Raw genomic sequence first — 25269 nt, 5'->3', positions numbered from 1 at the left:
CAACACTCCCAGTCAGGAGCAAAAATTCACAGCACATCATACAGACTGCAATTAAGAAAAGCCGAGTGGGAGAAAATGTTCACATCAGCCTCTGAGTTATAATTATGAGGTGAGACTGTGACTTTCTGGCAGCTGCAGTCTCTCTCAAGTGTTGAAAACAGCGACAGAAGTGTCAACAAACCGGTGGCCAAATGGCTGCAAAGCCACCACCTGACAGCTTTATCCAGATGAAATCCAGTATTGACACCAATACAGTTGATTCAGACAATTAAAATGGGTCTTTGTGGATTTGCCTGTTATTTATCTGTTATGGTAACTCTTATTTATGAAGCACAATTGCCAAAGAGGATGTGAATGCAGTTTTAGTTATTTATTTATTCTTTGTTCTACAGAGCTCAACCTCTTACTTCAGCCCACCATCAGCTGCCAGCAACAGACTCTGAAGCTCTCTGATTGGATGATTCTTACTGCAGCGGGTCTCCAGTTGACTTCTGTCCTCAAACTGTTGTGTTCACTGTCTCGTACCTTTGACTTCTTGTCGGTGAAGAAGATTTCTTTCAGCTCAATGTCTCATTTTGTTTGGACTGATGATTCAACCAAGAGAGCTCAGTGTTGACTTTATTTTGCTGCTTTCTTTATGGGAATGAGTGGCTGCCTGTGTGTGTGCGTGTGTGTGTGCGTGTCTGTGTGTGTGTGTGTGTGTGTGTGTGTGTTTCGATGTGACCTTTCCCCGTATGGTGTGGGACTGAACGGGGAGACAGGAGGTGAGCCCCACACATGCTATCAGTCAGTTGTTAGCCAGCTGACACACACACACACACACACACACACGCTGCAGGCCATACATGTCATTGTTACCTGATATTCATGGTGTGTAAGAGAAACAGAAGAAGGAGAAGGTCATACGTGTGATGTCAGAGGCGACGCATTCACCGCCAGCCGTGGGTTTGATTGCCCGCTCGCTCCCCTTTCCACTGCCTCGGGCTCTCTCTACCCTCTGTCCTCCCCGCCCACCTCCCACAATCCTCAGCATCAGTCCAGCCCCTGTCGGCAGACACACGGACCTTTCTATTTTTTTTTATTTCTAGCCCATGTGAAAACAATGGTACAGTCGGTGTGCCGTCAGAATCGAGGCTGTATTTGCTGTATCAAAGAGAGCTGATATTCATGTGGCTGTAGTTGTGCCTGATGATGAATAATGTAACACACACGGCGCAGTAGCACAGTATAAATCTAAGAAGCTCTGGAGAGGATAAGGAGAGAAATATTATAGATAAGAGGGGGGGGAAAAGATTTCAAAACGTTACTTTTTTTATCTCCATCAATATGTCCTGCGAGCAGCAACAGCCCGGGCATTGAGTATTGCTTCCATTAGCGGTAACTTGTTCTAAACTCAAAACTCACAGCAGAACTTTAATGGAAGCTCATGTGTCATCAGACGACTTATGTCACATGATACATTGAACATTGAATCCAGGATATTTCATCACATGTGCCTTATTAAAGGCGAGTCTATTGTTATGGTTACGTGCAATTGAATGAACCTCACACTTATTTTTAAAACACTGATTTGGGAGGGATATTTTACATCATGCTCAATTTCAAGTTCATACTTATATTTCAGATTTCACGTGCTTTAATGTTCACAAAACACATTATGTTTGTCATACTGCTTGTCTGAATATACCTGGATTCGCCCTCTGTCTGAAACACTCGGTTTTAGAGTCGGTCTCTTTAAGACCCGCCTCCCAATCTGCTCTGATTGGCTGGTGAAACAAAACATAGTGCACCTTTGCAAAGGTAGTTCTTAAGCAGTTATGAAATGTCCCCATCATAACCGACTAACAATAAACACTTCTCTTTTACAATAAGGTGCATAATTGTAATGATAGACCTGACTTTTGTATTATATTTAGGATCGTTACTTGTATTACTTATTTGTTTGGTTGGTTGGTGGTGCGATGTCTCCTGGACTTTGTTAGTAAGTTTACACGTAGAAATAATAATAATAATATATTTGATTTATATAGAGCTTTTCATAGTACTCAAAGACACTTTACAAACATTAAAATCATCATAAAAAAGATATCTAAAAAATTAAAAAGTAAATTAAAAAAATTGAAATACACTTCATGACATCACTACGAGTGATCCAGGAGCAGCGTACTCATCGTCCTAAAATCTAAACCTTGTCGCTATATGTTAATCTCCAGTATTGGTTTCCAGATGCATTAGCAGTGACAGGTTCAACATAGACATAATGACCTCCTTCCGCATGTTTGACTGGATATTGTATTACATACACAGTGATTACTCAAAGGAATACCAATGCTAACATATCATAGCAACAATCTAGACAAAAGGCTAACCCGATGGTTGTCCTCACGCCACCAGTATCAGCTTTGTCGAAGACATCGTTGTTTGGCGTCATCTTCGCTTCTGTACATGTGCGCTTCTCCTTTTCCTTATGAAGCAGCGTTACCCTCCCAAAATGATATCTCTGATTTATATTCATATGCAATTGCAAAGCATTGTTAGGGGGGGGGGGGATACATTCTTTCAAAGGGAAGAAGAAAAGGAAGAGGGAAGTTGGGCTTATCACCACTCCACAGATGGCCAGACTAAATGTGTTGGTTTGTCTGTTTTGTCACTGAGTCTGAGCGGAGCAGAGCTCCAGCGCTGGCTGGTCTGAATGGACCAAAACAACCAGCTGCTGCTGAGGGTAAAAAAACAAAAAGACATTCCTATCATGGCTGTAATTTGCTCGGATGGCAGAGGTGGAAAGAGCCAGAGGATCAGGATGAGAACCCTCATCTACCAAAAGCCTCTGGTCACACAGAGGAAATTAATTCAATTCCAAGTAGATACAGTAAAGGCAGTATGCTGCAGGATGGTGCTCGAGCCAGGTAGCTTGCAAGAAAGTGCTGAGTGCACAGATACTGGGCTGTGGACTGACCTGCTGTCTTCTCCTTCTCCCCCGCCCCCTCCCTCTCTCTCCTGAAGAAAAAGAACTCTAAAACCATGAATGTAACTATTTATAATCAACGCATTCATTTGCTTATTTTTGAACATTCTGTAATTACTGCTGCTCTGAAATCTGATGTCCCGCCATCTGGTTTGTATCTGTTTGCGATGTAAAACAATCTTAAGTATCACAGGTGCTCTTTTTACCCTTGTAGTAGCATTCATTAAGGCTTGCTTTTAGTTTATATTGGATATCAAAACGTTTTTTTTTCCTTTTTCTTTTTGATCTCTATAGATTATCATCAGCTATACCAGCTGTACACTGCGTCAAAAGTGCAACTGGTAGTTCAAGTGAGAGGGGAGCAGGAGTTACAGAAAACTTATAGAAGCTCAGAAAGAGGAAGTGCAGCCTTTAGGATTGAAAAGTAGGTTTGTGACCCCTAAAGGTTTCTGGTTTAAATCCCTGGAGGTTATGAAGCCACCAGCAGCCCAACAACTGTGATGCTGCTACTGCTGCCAAAAACCTGCAACCGTATAGTTGTTGCCCAGATGCCTCCGCTATCTCTGGGACAAAAAGGTTGAAGACACAATTATAGAAATATGTGCGAACATTTTCTTGTTTCTCTCCCCATATCTCCCTTCCTTCCCCTTTAGTTTCTCTGTTTGACTTCCCCTCTGTCATCCCGTTCTTCCTACCTTCCCTCTATCTTGCGATATAACTTCCACGGCTGGTTGATTTGGGTGAGCGGAGGGGAAAGAGGCAAGGCTTCCACAGTTCAGGGCTCCGGAGAGCTCGGGCCGGGCAGCAGCAATCAATCACAGGCTAAATCCCTCCTCTCACAGGACTGCCATGTGCCAGGTGATATGGTCAACAGCTGCAGAGAAATATAGAGCCTGCAGTGGGCATTTGAATTTACGAGTTAGGAGTAAACAGAGTCTCGGAACAGGCTGCAGTCTGGAGAAAACCACTGAATATTGAAGGCGAGACTATCTTGATTAATGCATCAGTCGGTTGTTGAACCACCGTGACCAAGGTCTGCCCTAAAAGGTTTCCTGTAGAGTTTTGATGTTCCGACACCATTTTTTCCTTCTCGACAGCTGAACTTTAGTATTGTCTGATACAGACTACCAATTTAATACCAGTGCCTTAAAAAAAAGCAGCTCACACGACTATGGATGTGATATGATGCTATCATTGTGACCTGGCTCGGTTTAAACCCTTTGAAAAGCATTAACAATAACACACAGAGAATGAACGTCATAGAAATTTCTTTTATTGACTGGGTGACAGATTTTCCAGTGTGAAACATTGCCATATTGCTGACATTTTACGAGTCCGGCCAAACACCTGCCCGATCAGTTGGTTCGGACGCAGTGACATTTTTTTCCGGAGCTCAAGATGGTAGTGGCTAAAGAGTGAGCCATCTAGCTTCTTTCTCCTCTCTGTTGAGAGTAGCGAGTGACACGTGTGGTTGTAGTTCCTGTGAAATGTAAATGAGCTGATAAATGATGTGATAAATGATATGATAAAGTGATATTGCATCCACAGCACCTTGCATATGTCGATGGAGTGACTGGCGTTGTGATAAAAAAAACTGAAACAACAGGTTTAAAGTATATTTGAGTCTGACCGGGTCCATGTGCTTCTTTTTTCTTGCAGACATGTCTCGAGTTGGAGCGATACCTACAGACGGAGCCCAAGCGACTCTCTGAGCTCTTTGATGAGGAGCTGGACGGCCTCTTAACGCCTTCCTTCATGCAGGGGGGAGACAGTGATGAGGACCTGATGGATCCCCTCCTCCCCGGCCTCCCTGACCAACCCAGCCCACCTCCACTACTGGTATCTCTCCCCAAGGTCCAGGCCAAAATCCTGCAGGTGACCAACTCTAGCAAGACTCAAGCAGAGGTAGGGGCTGAAACCCTCTCACCAAAGGACCATGTCCTGGCGGGAGTCAGTGCCGCACAGCTCAGCGCCGCCGTTACATCCCTAACACCGCCATCGTCACCGGAGCTCGGCCGCCACCTCATCAAATCCACACAAACACTGACCGCGACGGCGGACGGCACGCTAACGCTCAAATTTGTGGCGAAGAAGGTTGGGTTGGGGGCGGCCAAACTGGTGGCAGCGCAAGCGCTACCGTCGCCGCCGGGCCGGGGAGGAGCCCTCAGTGATGGCGAGCAGGGAGGAGGAGGAAGTCTGGGAGGAGAGGTGCCAGAGAACAAAAAGAGAGTCCACCGGTGTCAGTTTAATGGCTGCAGGAAGGTTTACACCAAGAGCTCCCATCTGAAGGCACACCAGAGGACTCACACAGGTAAGACCTTCATTACATTCATTATACTCATTTTTGTTCTGTAGTGCAGCACTTGGGAGGATATTGTCCTGACACTCATTTTGAGACACGTCTTGGATACCATATTTGGGAGAAATGCAAGATACCCGTAGTGCTCTCGGATTTAAATGCAAATTTGCAAGCAATAATCATCTATAAAAAAATAACTGCTTGAATGAAATGAGCGTCAGATCACCCAGTTTTTGGACAATGCAGCGGGACATCATATAGAGTTAAAAAGCAAAGAGTTCATGGACAAACATTGTAACATTACTGGTGCAGGACTGGGTTCAAAGAGCCCTGAAACAAGAAGCAAAGCTGGCTTCGATACAGGTCTGACAGAACATCAGCTGGGAGGCTACCAAGTGTCTGATGATGTCAGTGAGACTTGGAAAAGCTTGGAAATGATGACCTTATTAGAGGTTATACAACTTCTCAGTTTACTTTCTGTGCCCTAAAACAAGGGGACTGTTTATAGAAACGAATACAAGTCCTGCACTGTAAGCATCCTTGAAGTTAAGCAGAGAGTCAACTCGGTCTCTGTTCTATTTCAACCCAATGTGTTGTAGTTCAGAGCTAACACAATAAAAGATGTCACAACAACACTACAATCACCAGCACTGTGGTTTCAGCACTACGAGACGCAGCAGGTTCAACAATGTGCTCAGACCTGGAGCTTTGAGCAAACCTGATTCACGCTCGCTGAAATCCGCCAGGGTCGCGAGTGTCTGCGTGGCCAAAATGACATCACGCCAACAGAAACGACCCTTCGCACGTCTAACATTTTCTAACTATGCAATATTTTCTATCCGTACCAAGCGGGTGAGTGGAGAAAATGGAGAACTTTGAGGCGCTTTGAGAATGTCTGTTTGATTTGAGGAGAAATCCGCCCTCGGGGGAGTTTTCGTGACCTCCCCTTATCTTCTTCTGCTTCTCAGGTGATCGTCTAGATCTTAGACATTTCCTCATGCGTCTTGAGCCCAGCTCAGGACCAAAAGGCCCAGCCACAGTAATTGCCTGATGAGTGATAGACTGGTGGTAAATGACATTGGTAATTCAGCCGTGTCCAACTGGGTCTGACACAGGGCTTTAGCTGCTAACTACAGTTGCCCTCTCATTGACCCTCAGAGAGAACAGACAGCAGGCTGATGTGTCCAGCGGCTGTTTGCATGTGGAGACGAGCTCTGGGTGGATGAGGGAGACTCATGAGTGAAGATGGATTTGACTGATGCAGATTATGAGAAATTTGTGATTTGCTTGAGTTTGCACAGCATTAAGTCACCGAAGCTTAAGTTTACATCTGTCATTGTAAGAAGGTTACTCGATAAGGAACAGCCCGTTGTAACTTTCTGAATGAGTTATCGCTCATTGAAACAAAACCTTTTAATACATTCTACAAGTAAGTCTCTGGACAAAAAAAGTTCTTGTTTGACATTCTGAGTAAAATTAAGTCGGACCAGGCGTTAAGACCAGTTGGCAATCTCCGGGTTTAAAAAGGGAAGCGGATGTGCCTTCTACTTGCATTATTTCTAATGGCAACTCCTCTGGTAAAAAGAAGTCCAGCACATATTTGGCAACGCCTGTCCCGGTGACATGGCTTTGGATTACAGCAAAGGTGGAGCTGGGTTCTAATTTGCTTTAAGTTATCTTGTGTTCTTTGCTGGAGTAATTTAGAAATTGAAGGTGGTAACCATAGACAACATTGATTCATTGCTGTGCAAAATCACACGCAAAAAAACAGCAAAAAGAAATAGAAACGTAATGATTTATTTTGTCTGAAAAATCATTTAGTTTTGTACTTATGTTTACATTTTACAGTCCATCACTACTTTTAAAGAGACAGGCACGAGTGTACCACCGGCTTGTACATCCTTATGCATCCCTCCGATCTTTTTTCTGTCGAAATGCATTCTGGGTCGGACATCTTTTAGCCCGAGTAACTGAGGCTGAGTACATCACTTATCACCACCCGGAGCTAGCATTATTTACATCTAGCGTCATTTACAGTATCTGGAGTGGTTCATGGCCTCCGGTTGTCATCATGTAGTGTTAGCAGTTTCCTTGGTGTACATCAGGATTACAGTGCATAGCCTGCAGACCCCCTACTGTATTAATACCGGCAACCTTGGCATCATTAATCCAGCGTGTTACATGCTTATAGGATCCCAATGACCAACGCTTTGCTTTAAGTACAGCATTACATTCCGGGGCAGCACCTAGCATAGCCTCGGGAACCCAGGGCCGGGGCTTTATTATAGTTAATCCAGAATGGAGCAGCTAGCTTTCTGGTAGCATGGCCGCTAGCTGCAGTACCTCTAATCTATTGATGATTCTACAGCATAGTCATGCCATTAGGGGGGGAAAGACACCCTGGAGACACTGCAGCTTCTTCTTCAGTGTGTGTGTGTGTGTGTGTGTGTGATATAAATGTGTGGGCGGCGTATTCCCTCCCGATGTATTCACTACGAGTAGAGCACTGTGGTTTAATTAGCTTAATCCTCTTTTTGGGTAATTATGACCATAAATCATTGAACATACATGTAGAGAGGGAATAGCGTAGCAGAGAGTACAGGGAGGAGCAATCGCATAAAGCCTGCACGGCGTCGATACACTTACTGTCACATAGTAGTCTGTCTGGAGTCCTACTTCACATGTGCAGCGATTCGACGTGACATCGGTAATCTTGTTCCTCTGTTCATATCCAAAACAATTTCTCTGAGCTGCAAAATGTTTAATGAGGGAAAGTTGTTACGTTAATAGGTGTACAAATTCTGTGAATCTCTAAAGAATCTCTAAACCAGGGTTTTTCTGGCTCCTCTTTGTTGTTTGTTATTTTTAGGACTTTATCTCCAAAAAGACTAGATGGCAAATAATCGTATCCTCCTTGTTATTCAAACTGCAGTCCAAAACGATATAATTCCCTACGTACTTGGCCTCAGAGATAGCAGAATAGATGAGCAGTGGGTAAGAGCATTGTCTCGACTAATGAAATGAAATGTCTTTTAAAATTGAAAAATCATACCTGATAAAATATGTGTACGTGCATACACTGCCGCTCAAATACACTCTGCGGGTGTCAGATGATGATGTGTGAATAATCAGAGACAAAACCGAATGAATAAAGCAGACATGTTTAGAATAGTGAAGCGCCAAGGGAGACGGGGTGGGAACTGCTAGCCTGTAGCTCCATCAGTGAAGAAGCACACCAACAAGCTGTCTGCTTGCTTAAAAGATGAATGGCAGTTCAAAGACACCAACAAAACATAGAGGAAAACACAAAACAACCAACTAGACATTCACCTGTCAGCAAGTGTGTGATGGTGTTGTGGTACAAGACACAATACAGAGTTAATGCTTCAATGCAATCCCTACATTGAGTCCATCACGTGTAAATGCTATGTTTATCCTCCTTGTGTGATAGCCAATTTCTTATAGGTTTTAAAAAATACTAAATTCCAAATGTAGATTATATCTATGATGAAGGGATTGCCTCAACATGGTTCTCAATAGCCGGTGGCTTGCAGCTAACAGTTCTAAAAGCACAAACAGCAACAGGGATGACAACTTGGGTCAGAAAGGCGTTGTGTTGCTGTATGAGCAACACAACCATTAGCTAGCCAGTGGGGCGCGCACACTGGGACCAGGCGGCAACCAATGTGCTAGTGCCTTAAACTTTCATTCTTTCCGATGGCCATCAGGGGGCGACTCCTCTGGTTCCAAAGTCTGAATGCATAGAAATCTATGGGGAAATGACCCTACTCCTCACTTAATTTAGTAAACCTTTTTTAATTTTATGGTGTCAATGTCTAGTTTCAAGTCTTCTTCAATACAGCGTGATGTCCATTTAGTAAATTATGGCATATTTAGAGTCAGATAGATCATAAAGCAGGGTATGCTTTAAGGCGTGGCTAACTTATCCGGCGTCTCTCCGCCACCGTCCAAATATGGTCACTTACGTTCATTGGTTGGAATAAAAACACGACTAAATCCTGTTTTTATATACAGTATATGACTGGTACTCCTTATTAAAAACAAGCTGAGATTACAACACACTCAGAGGGAGAGTGCATCATTCGCTGCTCAGGTGACATTACACTATATCTTTACCAATAGTTGTTGCTGCAATATTCATGCTGCATTTAGAATTTAGCCCTTATGGACAAAGATAACAAAAATAAACACAATTTATTTAATGGAAATCTCTATAAAAAGAGTAATATTCTTCAAACCCATTCAAACACCCTACACATCCAAAATCAAACCATATTCATATGAACACACATTTTTTTAACACCATACAGTTGACATTTTGGAGCAATGGTTGAAACCTCTTTACAAAGCTGCAGGATATTTAAAAGCATTCTCTGACATGTGATGTTTGAAAGGCATTTGTATAGCAAGCAGCCAGTAGTTTCCATTCATTTCTATATGGTATGAAAATCAATTAGCACACTGCTGAAACTTGCTTGAGTTGTATAATCCATCATTAGAGAACAACTCTGCATTGATTTATTTTGGTGACTATGACTTATGTTGCCCTTAAATTACCATGAAAATTAACTGTGCAATCAAATGAAAAGTCTGCACTGCATAACCTCACAAAGATGAGGTTTGTGTAATTGAAGAGCCGTTCTCTTCAATTAGAAAGAAGGAAAAAAATCACATTTCACACACGGTTTGCAAAATGGCTCACAATGATGTAAAGTATAATCATTTGATATGTAGATAATAAGTATAATCATGTGATATGTAGATTACAGGTTAAAACGGGGAAACAAAATCACCCCAGCTTGAGTCTGACTTCCCAAGACCTCCCCCCACCTTGCAGCCTCATGTGGATTCAAGAAAAACCCTGCTGTAACCTCAGACCTCCACACACACACACACACACACACACACACACACACACACACACACACACACACATATACCTCTATACTCCTTTTCACCCTGTGGGTCCATCCTCCAACCTGCGCTCTCTCTCTCTTTCCCTCTCTCTCTCTCTCTCTCCATTTGCTCATTCAGTTTGGGTTGCCAAGCAACTGCATCACCCTCCTCCATAATTGGATGGTGGCTGGTTGATTGTCCATGCCTGTTAATCTCTCTCTCTCTCTATCTCTCTCTCTCTCTCTCTCTCTCTCACTCTCCCTCTTTCGAACCCCCTGCCCCCTTTCTCTCTTTCTCTCGGTTGCTAGGTGACTTTACCACGCATCCTTGCATTGCCATGCTATAATTGGCTGGCGTCATGGTTGCTGTGGCGTCGGGCCCGAGCTGGCCTTGCTTCATTCCTCCAACTGTGTGCGTGTGTGTGTGTGTGTTATAACATGTATGTGTGTGTGTGTTTGTGTTTTTAAGGGGGGGGGGTTATTGAAGGAAGATGGGGCGTCCTGGCCAATTACCGAAGACGGGTGTGAAACGGCTGCCTGTCTGGCACCTGCGGCCCCCACTCGTACCCCATATCACACACATAGACACACACCACACACACACATGTGTGCAGGTTGAGAGTGTAACATTTCTCCAACAGGATAAGCTGCCAAGTGGTTTGCTATTGCATATTGAAAATATTGGTCCTGTATTCAATCCTGAGCGAGGAGGCGTCTGTGGAGTGAGTGGGAGGATTCACACATTCTGATACTGCTCCCGAGGATTCAAAATGCACGATTGTTGCTTCTTAACAGCAAATCCGTTGTCGAGTCAAATGTTTTAGTTCCAGAGATGTGTGTATATTTGACTTTAATATTTCTCAAATTAAGTGCAGTAGACTTATTTTATATATATGTATATAAATATATATATATATATATATATATATATATATATATATATATATATAAATATATATAGAAAGGGGCCCCCGACACATGCTGACAGATGAAGTCTCTCCCCCCCTCCCCCGCCCACCTTAGGGTTTTCCACCAAATCCATCCCCTGCAGCTGCCCCGTAGAAGAACCACATCTGACTCACTTATGTCTGTTTTCTCATACTTTGCGGTCATCACAAGCACCTTGTGGCCGTATCGGTCATAAGATTCCATCTTTCCCATTATCATGGCCTGCAGTACTGCTGCTGATGCAGCTAATTAGCAGCTCACAACCCTTTGTACCGACCCATTCAGGCTTTCATAGCCTCCAATGAGGCTTTCATACAGCGCGCTAATGTCCAAAAGAGCCTGCCACCGGTTTAGCCCCGCACTACTAAAACACTGTCGGTCCCACAATGGACTTTTTTTTAAAATAGATATCAATTCAACACGTTCATCTTATAATTCAAAACCTTAGTCTTCTACATTACCCACAATGCAACTCGACTACCAACAGTTTTGTCTGACGCCGTGTCACAACTTGTGTTCTTCCGTACTTGTACTTGTGTTCTGTGCAGTGGGCGCGGATAGTGTTCTCGTAACTTCTCACCCTAAACGGCCGCCATCTTGTCTTGGCCACGTAGAGAGAGGAAAGGGAGGGACCAGGGAACTTGTGAAAGAGCCGGCCGAGGAGGCCAGAATACAGTTGATGCAATTGTCAAGTGAGCAAACAAGCGGTGAAGTATTTGAATTAAGACACAGCACGAGTCTCAGGTGCGTTGTGCTAGTCGCAGCTAATGTAGCCTCCAGACTAGTTGAGGAGTGTACTGCAGAGGCCAGGTTTTCATAAAATACTAAATAAATAAGCACCAGGAACTCTTCTGTTACTCAGTTTCATCATTTCCGCTGTCCAAGATTTCCGTTATTTTCCGTCTTCAGGCCCGCCAACGTCAAGGCTGCCGATACTGATGCTAATTTAGCTGGAATATGAATACAACGACTCAAAGAGTAGATGTCAGCGCTTCAATGACGGTAACTTTTTGATGACAAAACCCAATTAATTACAAAAGCAAGTGCAACAAAGCCTAGCATTGAGGGGAAGGATACTCGATAGGATACTTGATTCAGATTCAGATTTAACTTTATTGATAGTTGCTATCTTGATATACAAAATGCACAATGTTGAGACAACATCAAAACCCCGATCCCTGTTGTGGAAATCAGCAACCGACGGCACGGGATTTGACTAGACCATTTGAATATGCAAACCCAGGAGGGCACCGCTCACCTTCTGGAATTAATTTGGTCCGAGAACAACCGCGTCACCTCGTCACGTGGTGTCTGCGGATGAAAGACGACACTGATCAAAGTTACACAGGAGCTGTGGGGGGGGGGGGGGATAAAGGGGTCGGATGTTCCTGTGGCACATCATCTTTTACTCGCCGTTGCATCACCTCGCTGTGAGAGACGCTCTTTCGCCTCAGATATTGGTCCACGCGAAGGTGTGCTTTCCACAGCTTCCGTCATGCTGACACGTGTGTATGAAGTATGATTTAAAGGAGACACAACTAAATATGCATCTGTGGAAACGCCTGCATTGAAAAGTCAAGTAAAAAAAAAAAAGTGTTTCCTTCGACCGGCGCTCGAACATTTTCGAGATTGTGGAACAAGATCACATCATTTAAAAAAGCCGCAATAACGGCTCTCTCTTTTAAGGCCTTAAGCAGGAAGAGGACCAACAACCCAGATCCTGGTGACCCAGAGTCTCAGGGCAACTGCTGTACAGCCGGAGCTACTGGAAACTATTTTATTGATATTATTTTTAGTGAAAGTTACCCAGTGTATATGAATGGACAGGGCTTTTATTGTGAAAGGTAATAATGAAAGGCGTGGATCCGGTCTGCAGTTACTGGATACTTTAGTCTTTGCTGGACACTTTAAGCGTCTTTGTGTGTTTTGAAAAGCGCTATATAAATTCAATGTATTATTGTTATTATTATTATTATTATTATTAGTGTATATTTTGAATATGTCGGTTACACACCGCGTGATTGGTTGATGCTTTTATTCGCGGTGCCAAAGCTCCGAAACATTTACATAATAACTAATTAAATAAATAAAATGTGCCACATAATCACGATGTATGTGGAAGTATTCATGACAAAAGCAACAGTTTGAAGAAAATATGTTGACTGCATTTCCCTTCGTGTGCGAAGGCCTTTCCTCAAATTGTTGCTTTCCACATCTGTAATCAAAGCGTTTTGGCATTTTGATTTTCATTTGTCTGCCCAGTCCATTTCTGCTGCTCTGTTTAGGAACGCTTATTAACGTTGATAAAGTGATGTAACGCTCCCACAGACGCTGATTTGTTTTTCCGGGTTCTGACACAGGAAGCTGATGAATTGTTAGTCCTTGATTAAAAAAAAAATCTGATTGGCTGGGTTGTTTTTTTTACAACCAGGAAAACCGGCGCACCAGACTGGTTTGAATCCATTAAACGTCTCGATGTGGGTGGCAATGCAGCGATCTGGAACCGGCTTCTACTTGAAAAAAGAGTTTCACTGTTTTAGTTCCAAAATCCTTATTTTAAAAAAAACACCCAACATACTTGTGAAAACATCCTTTACTATCCAATTATCTTTTCCGTCGTGTTGTGAAATACTTTAGTTTTCAGAGTAGTTCCACTTTGTTTTGGCCTGTTGTGTAAGGTTGGTGTGTGCTGTGATGAGGCGGAGGGGCTGGCAGCACATCTGGCTTTCTGACTGTAAACTGCTGTATAGCTCCCCATTAAGAGTCATTAAGACCACCATTATGGTTAGCACCCCAGTTCTCTCTCTCTCTCACTCACTCACTCACTCACTCACTCACTCTCACACACACACACACACACACACGGCATCGAGGTTTGGCTATTTTGTGTGCAGTGGAGAAATGCCGTATGTCTCTATGTGTTTCGTCTGCATCAATATTCTAAACAATTTACATTTATTTCATTTATTTATTGATTTAAATCACTTGTTTTTTTGTTTGTTTTTTAAAATCAATGCGACATCATACACTGTGTCATACACAATGTGCACATTACTTCCTTTGAAGCGTAATCCTTTGAAGCGTAACCTTCGTGTTGATTTTGGCGGCTCCTGTGGACAAAAGCGGAAGTGCGGTAAGATCCCGATCCGGCAACAGGGCATTTGTCGTGGGAGCGAAAGAAAGATATATTAACTCTGTTCATTTGAAAATGACATTTCACAGCAAGATGAGTCATGGACCTTTAATATGAATTCATTTTATCCGATACATATTATTAGTGTTTGTTCATTTCCTTACCCCTGGCCTCCTGTCATTTCGCGAGAGTCCATTTTGAATCCTTACAAATCCCGCAAATTCTCTCCCACTCTGTTGAGTGGGTGACCAAGGTCATAACCACAACATATAACGTAAAAAAAAGATTTTAAATGTGAGACTTACCGCCAAATCTTTGCTTGTGTAAATATCACAACGCATACTCTTCTGGTCTTACATTGTGTGACAAGCATTAAGAATAACTCTGTATGAATAGATAATCGTCTTATCTTCTGCGGGTTATGTGGAGCCATCAGTATTAAATTGATAACCAGTTGGAAACTCATTGCAGCAGCTTTAATTAAAAATGACATTTGTTTTTGCTCACACTTTGCTAGTCATTTTAGATTTTATTTTTTGGGTTGCTATTTGAGTTTCTGAATTATCTGCTCAGAGAGAACCCCACTCTCATGCAGGCAGTCAGACATCATCACATCCCATCTGAAGACAGTCTGCTCACACTACACACTGCACACACACTGCACACACACTGCACACACACACACAGCTGGAAGGCTTTCTATCGTGGAGAGATAACTACAGGCTGAGAACAATAGAGCATCTCTCCTCCCATCTGGTGAGGTGGGGGATGAAACTTCATTTACATTTTCAGATCCCACCACCTCAGGGTGTGTGTGCGTGTGTGTGTGTGTGTGTGTGTGTGTGTGTGTGTGTCTGAATGTGTGTGTGGGTAAGGAAGGGAGCGAGATTCATTTCAGGGTGAATTTAGGATTATGAATTAACACGCCGCAGTGCTGAAAGACTTCATTTACAGCTAATTGAGTGTATTGGCTCATTGAAATGGCTGTTGTGTTAAAACTGGCCTGCCTGCCCGGCCCCTGGGCTGTGTGTGTGTGTGTGTGTGTGTGTGTGTGTGTGTGTGTGTGTGTGTGTGTGTGTGTGATCTTGAGTCTGGAAAAAGCAAAGAGTGGTTACCTGTATATTAGTGAACAGCTGTAGATTAAATGTATGAAATTAGATGTAGAAATTCTAATAAAATGTGACACCTTCTCTCCCTCTCTCCATCTCTCCCTCTCTCCCTCTCTCTCTGTCTCTCTCCCTCTCAGGTGAGAAGCCCTATAAGTGCTCATGGGAGGGCTGCGACTGGCGTTTCGCCCGCAGCGACGAGTTGACGCGACACTACCGCAAACACACCGGCGCCAAACCCTTCAAGTGCAACCACTGCGACAGGTACGACCTCTCCCTCGCAGGCATCCACACACACTGCGACGGACACGCGGCCAACCTTTCATTCGCAGCAGGTTGTTGGCCCGTTTACCTGCCGGCGACACAGCAGAGAAAGATCTGGTGTAAATAAATCAAATTCAGAATCAAAATGTTCAATTTATCATTTACATTCTTAATAGAAAAAAAAGCCCATCGCTATTTCCAAGTCTTCAAATGTCTTGTTTTGCATCTCCAATTGTCCAAAACATAGAAATACTGCATGACCAATCAGACACGTGTAGACGTATCAATGAAGTGTACAAAGCTGGAACGCTGCCACGAGGGCTCCTCGTCGCTCCAACGGGTGAGCCGGCGCCTCGTTGTTACAACACAAATCAGACGGCGGTGCTGAGCGAACAGGAGCACATCACAGGGCCCGTCGCTGCGTGGAACGCCACGCGGGATGAAAGGCGATCAAGCTGACATCTGGTGAGACGGCAAATAGGCGCATTTACATTCGCTCTTTCATGCCTCTCCTTTAAATCAATAGTGGGGGTGTTGTTGTGCATTTACGACAAATGACGAATCAAACAAAATGTTTGTTTTTTCACTCGTGAATAAGAGTCCTTCCATCCCCACTTACAGAGGCAAAACAGTGGAAAATGAGTTAGTTTATTAGTAATGTTTCATTAATTTATTTAAATATTATTTTAATTCTGGATTTTTATTGGCTTTTGATTCAACCAGTGGTGGGAGATTTTACTTATTGGTCCTCGGCGGGTAAAGAAAGGTAGAAAAAAAAAAAAAAAAAAAGAAGAAAAAGATGATGCGGTTTGGGTTTCAAAGTGAAAGCAAACTAAGTCTCCCTGTGGACAAAAGCCAGCGACGTCACAGCATCTCTGTCTGTGTGCGTGTGTGTGTGTGCGTGCGTGCGTGCGTGCGTGCGTGCGTGCGTGCGTGCGTGCGTGCGTGCGTGCGTGCGTGCGTGCGTGCGTGCGTGCGTGCGTGTGTGTGCGCGTGCTTACTCATGCCCCTGTGCTGGCAAGTTAAATGGATTCTGGCTCTTGGCAGACTGGTCACAGCTAATTGAGTGGCACCAGATGCCAGCTCCACTTTAACATACACACTCTCTGTATGTGTGTGTGCCCGCACTACCTTTTCTGGTGAACAACACACACAAACACACACACACACGTTTGCCCTAGAGACAGTGTAATTGGCTGTAGCGGGTTCCCTCTAGTTTGGGTTTTAGACATAAACCCCTCCAGAAACCTGCTGGAAGCTTCTAATCCTAGCTGAGAGCTGGGACTGTATTAGCTCCTTCTTGGCTCACACTCAAACGCAGTGTGCGGAGACTCCCCACACACACACACACTCACACACACACACACACACACACACACGCCATGTGTGCAGAACACGTCAGACGCTCAAACAGGAACATTTAAAAAGGTCCAGATGTACCAATGACACAGGCGTAAGTTGCATCATAATTGCGTCCATCAAAGTCTGCATATAGAAGGTATTTTAAGCTTAAGTGTCCGTTCTTCTTACATCGACAGTTTTGCTGACTCGCAGTTGGAGTTCTCGCCACACTTTCCCGATAGAATCATCGCTGCAACGGATGAACATCTGTGTTGGAAAAATGTCAAAAAAAATAAATGTAAACTACAACTTCCAAGGGGCATTTCAGGAACTGCTCCGGAGCTTCAAACTACAAACTACAAACCCCTCCAGTGACAATTTTGGATGTAACGAGAGACAATTTACTTCCGTCGCATGCATAATAATGTCTTTTAGAAAATAAACCTCCGCCTCGACAGGAACGGAACTACTTTGGGGTCGAATGGTTTCAAATGTTTGAGGACTCGTCCCGCACTCAAGGGCGATCAGACGAGACTTTGGGGCGACTGGAGATGAAAAGCCAAATTTGTTCATCGGAAACTCAGCGGCGGATGAATGTTTATTTCTTAATATGAAATCGGTATGGACGTGTCGTATATATTTCTGAACATTTCCTTTATTTGAAACTACAACCGGCTCCTCTTGTCTGCGTAATGAGATTAAAGGTGGAGAGCAGCAGCCTTGTGCTCATTGTCTGAAAGCATCTATAGTCTTGTTTACATATTTCCAGTATCCCTTTTGGATAGCCCGGAAGGCTTTATGATGCTCAAATTACAAAGTGGATGGAAACACATGCTTAACATAACCAGGATGTATCTTTACAGTAGCACACACACACACACACACACACATACACACACACACACACATCTGTGGTGGGTGGAGCCTTTTAAAATATTACCATGAGAATGGCAAAAAGTGACAGCCATGGAGAGGTTAACATTAGATAGACTGTTCAATCTGACACAATTTCTCCTGGGGAAACACACGCGCACACACACACACAAACACACACACACACACACACGCACGCAACCACACACACACATTGCATTCTGTCATTAATCCTGCCTAATCAAGCGGGGACCCCCCAATGTTTCTGGAAGGAGGAGTGATGAGGAGGAGGACAAAAAGAAGTGAGGAGGAGGAGAAGGGAGAGTTTAGAGGAGGGGAAGAGGCGGATGAGAAGGAGGAGTGTGTGTTTGTGTGTGTGTGTGTGTGTGTGGGGGGGGGGGGGGGCGGGGGGGGGGGGGTGTTTGGGGGCGGGGAGGACGGGGTACCAGCTGGTCTGGCTGCTCCACGCCCCAGCAGTGACACAGTAACTGGCATGGCCATCTGTCCAGCCACACACATGCACTCACACAGATTGGTGAAGGTGTACAGTAGGTACCACATGGCCACACCAGCTCACAGACCACAGCTGGGCACTTGCATCGTGTTCACAGTAATACGATGAAGTCTGAAAACTTGATGAAATTTAAAACGTCACAGGGGGTTCCGCCCGCACTTTGCGTTTTCAACTAATATCCTGGAAACTGCCCACACCGAAACACAAACGACACCACAAAAGACAACAGAATCTCTTCACCTTGTTTTTCATTTGTTTTTAGACGTCCGTCCACTTTTTCTTTACACACATATATATATATATATATATATATATATATATATATATATATATATATGTGTGCGGTCGCGGCTAGCGTTGTAACACATGGGTAACGTTGTGTAACATTCGCGGTTAACGTTGTAACAAGTGGTTTACGGGGTGAAACGGACACGGCTAGCGTTGTAACACATGGGTAACGTTGTGTAACATTCGCGGTTAACGTTGTAACAAGTGGTTTACGGGGTGAAACGGACACGGCTAGCGTTGTAACACATGGGTAACGTTGTGTAACATTCGCGGTTAACGTTGTAACAAGTGGTTTACGGGGTGAAACGGACACGGCTAGCGTTGTAACACATGGGTAACGTTGCGTAACATTCGCGGTTGACATTGTAACAAGTGGTTTACGGGGTGAAACGGACACGGCTAGCGTTGTAACACATGGGTAACGTTGCGTAACATTCGCGGTTAACGTTGCAACACTTGCTTATCGTTATGAACCGGTTGCGGGTAATGTTGTAACACGTGGGTAATGTTGAGAAACCTATTACAGTTCGTGGGCAATGTTTTAAGATACTTCCCACACTGAAAACAGATGCATATTTTACCATTTTACGCTGTTTTTTTTTTTCTTTTTCTTTTTCTTACCGTCATTCGTTGGAGGTGGGTTGTTAAAAAACAGCTAATATATGCAGCAGGTGCGTCAGGAGATTGCTCAGCAGCATCAGTTAGGCCGATGATGTCACAGGCTTTAACGGCTGAGATTAGTTCGACTGGACATCTACATGGACAGAATATATCTGAATATAGCGGGCACAGCTTAATGCACAGGACTTCAGGCTGGTCAGAGATCTCCTTTGAGTTGAATATGTGACAGCTGGACCAGTTTTCTTTATTTTCGGAGCTCAATTTGTTTCCTGCAGTAACCTGAAAACACCAGGAGAACAAACCAGCTGAGAGGCCGCAGATTTTGCTGCAGCGTGCAAAACTTTCTATTGTACTTTTGAGTGTTGAGCTCTGTCTACTTGCATCTGGATAGCCTGCCCAAACACACACACACACACACACACACACGCACACACTCACACATAGAATAGCCTTGACTAATTAATAATGAATAAAGCCTCTGGCAAATTGAATTTTTAATTTCTCCTTTTCTCCTCGCCCACATTTTGTTTTGCCTCTCCTTTATTCATATAATTTGCGATTCATTTTTATTGGGAATGTTCAGCTTTAATGGTGTAATTAAATTAAAACGCTCACGACTCTCATATTCCACATCAACCAGCACCTGGTTTTATGTCTCTCTCTCGCACACGGCACAGTCACCGCTGAGTTAAATTGCCCGGCTTCAGAGAGTACTGCCAGCCTGTCTGCATTAGTGTCCGTGTTCACGATGCATATCTAATTAGTTTCTACAATAGTATTCTACTCGGAGCTCGAGCACTGACTGCAAGAGCTGTGGAGGTCTCGCTGTGATTTATGGTCGTGGTTGAGGCGTATTTAGGAAACCACTGAGCCTGAATTGGCTAATATTCATCTCTACTATTTGTCGTGACCGAACAGGGACTAGAACCCAAATGCACGACTCAAAGCAAAGTAACAAAAAATCTCAGTTTTAATTAACTGGAAACAAACAAACAGAAAATCTACATGAACAAAAGTAACATGAAATCGTGACCTGGTGACTGATGAATTTCATGGAAATGGCTGGTTCTCTGGCACAAAAGACAAGACGAACTGGCACAAGACAAAGGGAGACACAGACAATATATACACAGGGTGAGGGCACAGGTGGAAACATTCAGGAGCGAGGTAGACAATCAGACCAGAGGAGAAACACACAGGGGGAGGAACAAGTTGCCTGAAACAAGAGGAGAGTTGACTTTCACAATAAAACAGGAAATCACGAGACAACATGGACACAAGACACGAAACTGATTAATTTAACATCACAGTTTCCTGGACATGACACTATTGGGTTTCACTGGTGTGACATAATGAAGTACGACTATTGTAGTTCACTGTCGTTTAAAAACCCAAGAGGTTTGAAAAAGCTCTGCAATCCTCTGTATGAATACATGTGCCGTGAGCTCTCCTATTCATGTTGAGATAATTCTCTTACCTTTTAGCTTTTTCTGGTCGACTAAACTCAGCAAACCTGACCTCTCTGGGTTCCTCCGCAAAATTCTACCGACGGTCCCTCCTGCCACACAGTCACACCCCAGTGTTGTACACTGCTAATACAATCATAAATTAATACCATTATGATCATTTTACCCGGTCCATTCAAACTGCCCCCCCCACCCCAATATTTTCTTTATACATTTTCAAATATAAATACTGTGGCTTGACTAAATATGCAGTATGCCCAGCTAACCAATATTTTAAATTCAGTTCTTTATCAATTGTCTGTCAATCTATTATATCCATATATTGTCCAGCCTGGTTTACTTCCTCCATTGGGGTTCATTGCTGTTGGAACCAAAGGTCTTGAAAGCCATAGCAAAGTGTTGCATTCATGCTCAGTATTTGTGAGTTATTTTGGTATGTTACACATTAGCTAGTTAGCTTGTGTGGCTAATGCGCGCATCACAAGCAGGGCTGGGCATCGGTGCACGATACCTTTGTGCTATCGACCGAAACCTCTCCAGTCTACCGTTACCTGCGATTGATCCTTTTTGCACCCGGATCTAGAAAGAAAAACTAACCATTTTTTATGGTTTTGCTCACAGCCAATTCTGTGAATTAATGCGCTGTGTGATTGGCCCCCTACAGCAGCAGCTATAACCCATACAGTTGGGATTGCCTCCACACGGTGATGTCTGAGCCGGTGGCTAGCAGCTAATGTTGCTAACAGTGCCGACGATGGCAAGAGTGCTGACAGTTTTAACCTTCGGGGGTTTAACCTAATCACAAACCACTTAGCTTCTCCAACTAACAGAATAAGGAAGTTTCCACCATCTTGAAAATACTGTGTACCTTGAGTACAAGGTGGACACTTCAGGGGGCGTGGGACTGATGAGTGTACACAGAGCCAGGGTGTATTTCAGCATGTAGAGTCAGGAGCCTGGAACTGTGGAACATTTCCAGCAAATACACATAGCTGGTGGGAGGTTCAGGGGGCCCATTCAGAACTACACACAGAGCTAGTGGCATTGATCAGCAGCACTTGCATGATGTATTCTGGTTATTCTGTTCAAATCTCCAATAAAATAAGACGATAAGTCTTTTTTTAAGTTGTTTTCTCTTTTATACTTTTTTAAAAATTTAAGTCTTTTTCCGTACATAATTCATGCATATTATGGGGTGGGATTGACGTGGCTTCTCCGTTTCTCTCTGCAGGTGTTTCTCTCGGTCGGACCACCTCGCCCTGCACATGAAGAGGCACATCTGAGGGCAAAAAGAGAAGGAGAAGGAGAAGGAGAAGAAGCAAGAGGAGAAATTGGAGCAGGAGGAGGAGGAGGAGATAGGAGGAGAGAGGGATGGGCAGTCGAGCTACCAACCGCCCGCCTCGTTCACCCCGTCCATAAACCAGCCGGCGGCCACGGCGCCTGCAGGGCGTCCACCTGAGAGGGAGATCAAAACGGAGCGACGGCCCTCTCGCTGGAGGCTGCGACCGGAGGGGAAACGAGGAGTAGCTAGATTGTTGTTTTTTTCTTTAAAAACTACACACTCGCAATAGTGAACACCCAACACACCCGTCTTTGAATGCATCATCCCGGTGAACCCCGGCTGCTCTCATGTGGCTCTGGGGACTTGGACACTGCCAAACCAACATGTACTTATCTTACTTAACGCCGCTTATTTTTCTTTCTCTGTAGTCAGTGTGTTTAAACCATGAAGTCACTTTAGGTGAGGAGATAGTTCAGTGGGGAAAACTTTAAATATCCATGTAGTCAGTTGTTAGTGCTTTACCGGCTTTTGAAATCAAATACTCAACTTTTGTCATTGCTTCTTTTTTTCTTCAATATTTCTCATACACGGAACTTTAGAAACCATCATCTGCCGCAGTCAGCTTCAGTAATCTATGTGAAGAAAACAACAACAAATCTGCAGGAGAGAGACTGTCCGACTTGACTGATTGTCACAGCTGACAATCAGGGCCCGGATGCTGGGTGCTTTTTCGGAGCACCCATGGGGGCCTCGGTCAGCGGGCGCTGCTGCAGCTCTCAGGCTCTCCTCCGGTGGGTGTTCGCTTCTCTCACCTAGGCTGAGACGCCTGGCGCCTCCGCAGGACATCTGACAGAAATGCGCAGCGACACTTTCTTCCCTTTTTTTCTACTTAGAGGACGATAATTCTTCTTATTGTGGTAATTGCAAAGAATGACACTTTGTTCTTGTTTCTCTCTTTGGAGAAAACGTCTTAAAACTCACTAAATTGTGTTTGAGGGAAAAAAAAAGGAAAACTGAAAAAAAAATCTTTTGGATGACATCAACCGAATGTGTGGGATGAGAAGGAGAGCCTTGTTGGTCTTTCAATCCCCATGTGCACTGGCTCTGTTTCTGCAGCAACCAGTGGATGAACAGAAAAAAGAAGGAAAAAAAAGAAACAGACTCATACCAACACTTTGGATTTGTACTTTTTTGGACTGAAATAAAAGCAGAGAGGTCTTCAGGTTTTGTTTGTTTTCTTCAGTGCTGCTCTTTCCGCCCTGCGACTCACTCCAGCTGGGAGTCGAAACCGCTTGTGTGACCCTTCGTGGTCTCGCACTCTTACCGGAGTCGGGCGGAGGACTCGCTGGGAAAAAAATGGAAAACCTGTTTTCTCCTCTTTCTTTTGCTTTTTTTGTTGATTCTGAGAGTCGTCCTGGAGCTCTTTCACAGACTCCGAGATCTCATCTCGCCGGGCAGCACCGCGTGGGCACGACGAGCGAACGCTAAGGAGCTGCTTTTTGCTCACTGGCGTGGGACTCGAGGCGCCAACCCGAACACTTTGTGCGGCGGTGCCGAACGGACGCGGTCACATCGGCCCCGGTCGAATTTGCCTGTTTTCGTATCCATTGACTGCACTGACTCTCTCTTCTTTTTTTGTTTTCAATGTTATCTGTGCTTTTTCTTTTCTTTTTCTTTTTTCTTTTTTTATACAGCTGAAAGAAAATGAACTCAAAGAAAAAAAAAAACCTCATAAAAAGTCTTGGGGAAGAAAAGAAAAGAAAAAAAAAAACGACACAAAAAAACTCTTCTGTCTCACGCTACACATTGTATAGAGAACAAGAACACACACTCCGTCTACACACAGACTTACACTGCGGTTTCTTTGCTCACGGCTCCTCTTGAGATAAGACTAATAAGATTTAGAAAAATAATTAATAAACGAATGAACAGAGTTGGAAAACAAAACACTGCATGGCAGGCTTTATTGCAAACACACACACACAAGCTCATGTACACACACACACACACACTCTTCCTGGAATTATATGTTCTGCTCCCAGATCTTTTTTCACAGTAGGAATTTAGCAACTGTTGTTTAGTAGAAGAGTATCTTAGCTCTCGGCTGGAGGTAACAAACGATTCCAAATCCTTTGAAGTGAGAAATCAGCTTGTTCTCGGTTCCAGCAATCACCCACATATCCCTCACTACAGTGTGTGCCTCTCATTTCCACAGCGCTCTCGCTCCAGAAACTCTGGTCGCGTCGTCGGTTACGATTGAGGGTATAAACCTCCGCTTTCATCGAATAATAAATAGAAGTAAAACAATTGCAGCGGGTCTTTTTCGCAAAGCATGTAGAAAACGTGTCAATAGTCCTCACAGACTTTTCTAACCTGCCTCTCGTGAACAGTGAATTTGAATGTCTTGACCTTGGAAATCTGGGGATTCAGTTTTCCAACAATTGAAAGTCCGGTGAAGAAAAGGACAAAATCGACAGAAACATTTACAGGAAAAGAAAAAAACTGTCATTGGGATCCCCAAACTTCTTTTCTCATAAAATATATTGTTGATGGCGGATTGAGAGTTGTGGTAACCCCCTGCATTCATGTTGGTGATAGGTCAATGAAATTAATCTGAACAGCTCAAGCTAGCAAGGTATTTTAACATGTTTGGCATTCTAAATAACATAATAAGGAAGTTAATAAAATATACATACACAATGCGAAAGGCTTGTGGGATGGTTTGCTGACAGCAGTTTGCTAGCTTGCTAGCTAGTAACACAAAGCCGACTAGCTAGCTTGGGGCAATGCAAGTCATGGATGTATTATAAGAACTGGACACTTGGAGCCCAAGATGGCGCCGATTCAGTCCAATTAGAGTTGCTCGCCCCACTGAGTATGAGCAGTAGTGTTTCTCCCGCTGTCCCCGCTCTCACACATTTTCAAATAATTTTTCTTGGCTCGAGGAAATAAAACCTCCAAGGATCAAAAATTCATAATAGAAAGAGTCATAGTTGACCTTTGGTCTGCAGGGTGTTTTCCCCCCGCAATACCAACAGTGGCCACTGGGCCGAATTAGAACGGTGGCGCCATATCCAGGTCCTATAACACACCCGTGGTACGACTACAAGAACGGATGTTGGAATGTCGTTTTGACACTTCTTGTTTTATGGGCATGTCTTCAAAAAACACACATAACCCTGCTGGGGGCTTTTCTCAATTGACTTTTATCTGTGAACTGAATGTAATCACTAACGCTAAAATGTCCAATGTA

General features: G+C 43.8%; 1 protein-coding gene across 2 annotated transcripts in view; it reads left to right on the top strand.

Annotated features, from left to right (window-relative positions):
* The window catches only part of klf7b (Kruppel-like factor 7b), a 60494-nt gene extending 36545 nt beyond the window's left edge, over positions 1–23949 (top strand). Inside the window, exons 2-5 of one of the 2 annotated variants that reach the window (XR_004611796.1) lie at positions 4625–5276; positions 15508–15631; positions 15879–16096; positions 21966–23949. Coding sequence is in view for 1 of the 2 variants with exons in the window: in XM_034561466.1 (XP_034417357.1) it covers positions 4625–5276; positions 15508–15631; positions 21966–22017 (828 nt within the window). In the remaining variant the exon portion in view is untranslated. The remainder of the gene's footprint in view (positions 1–4624; positions 5277–15507; positions 15632–15878; positions 16097–21965) is intronic. The other variant, XM_034561466.1, reaches the window with a different exon arrangement.
* The last annotated feature ends 1320 nt before the right edge of the window (positions 23950–25269 follow it).

Source organism: Cyclopterus lumpus, chromosome 21 (assembly GCF_009769545.1).
Source record: "Cyclopterus lumpus isolate fCycLum1 chromosome 21, fCycLum1.pri, whole genome shotgun sequence".
Classification (NCBI taxonomy): domain Eukaryota; kingdom Metazoa; phylum Chordata; class Actinopteri; order Perciformes; family Cyclopteridae; genus Cyclopterus; species Cyclopterus lumpus.
This window is presented reverse-complemented; position numbering and strand designations above follow the sequence as displayed.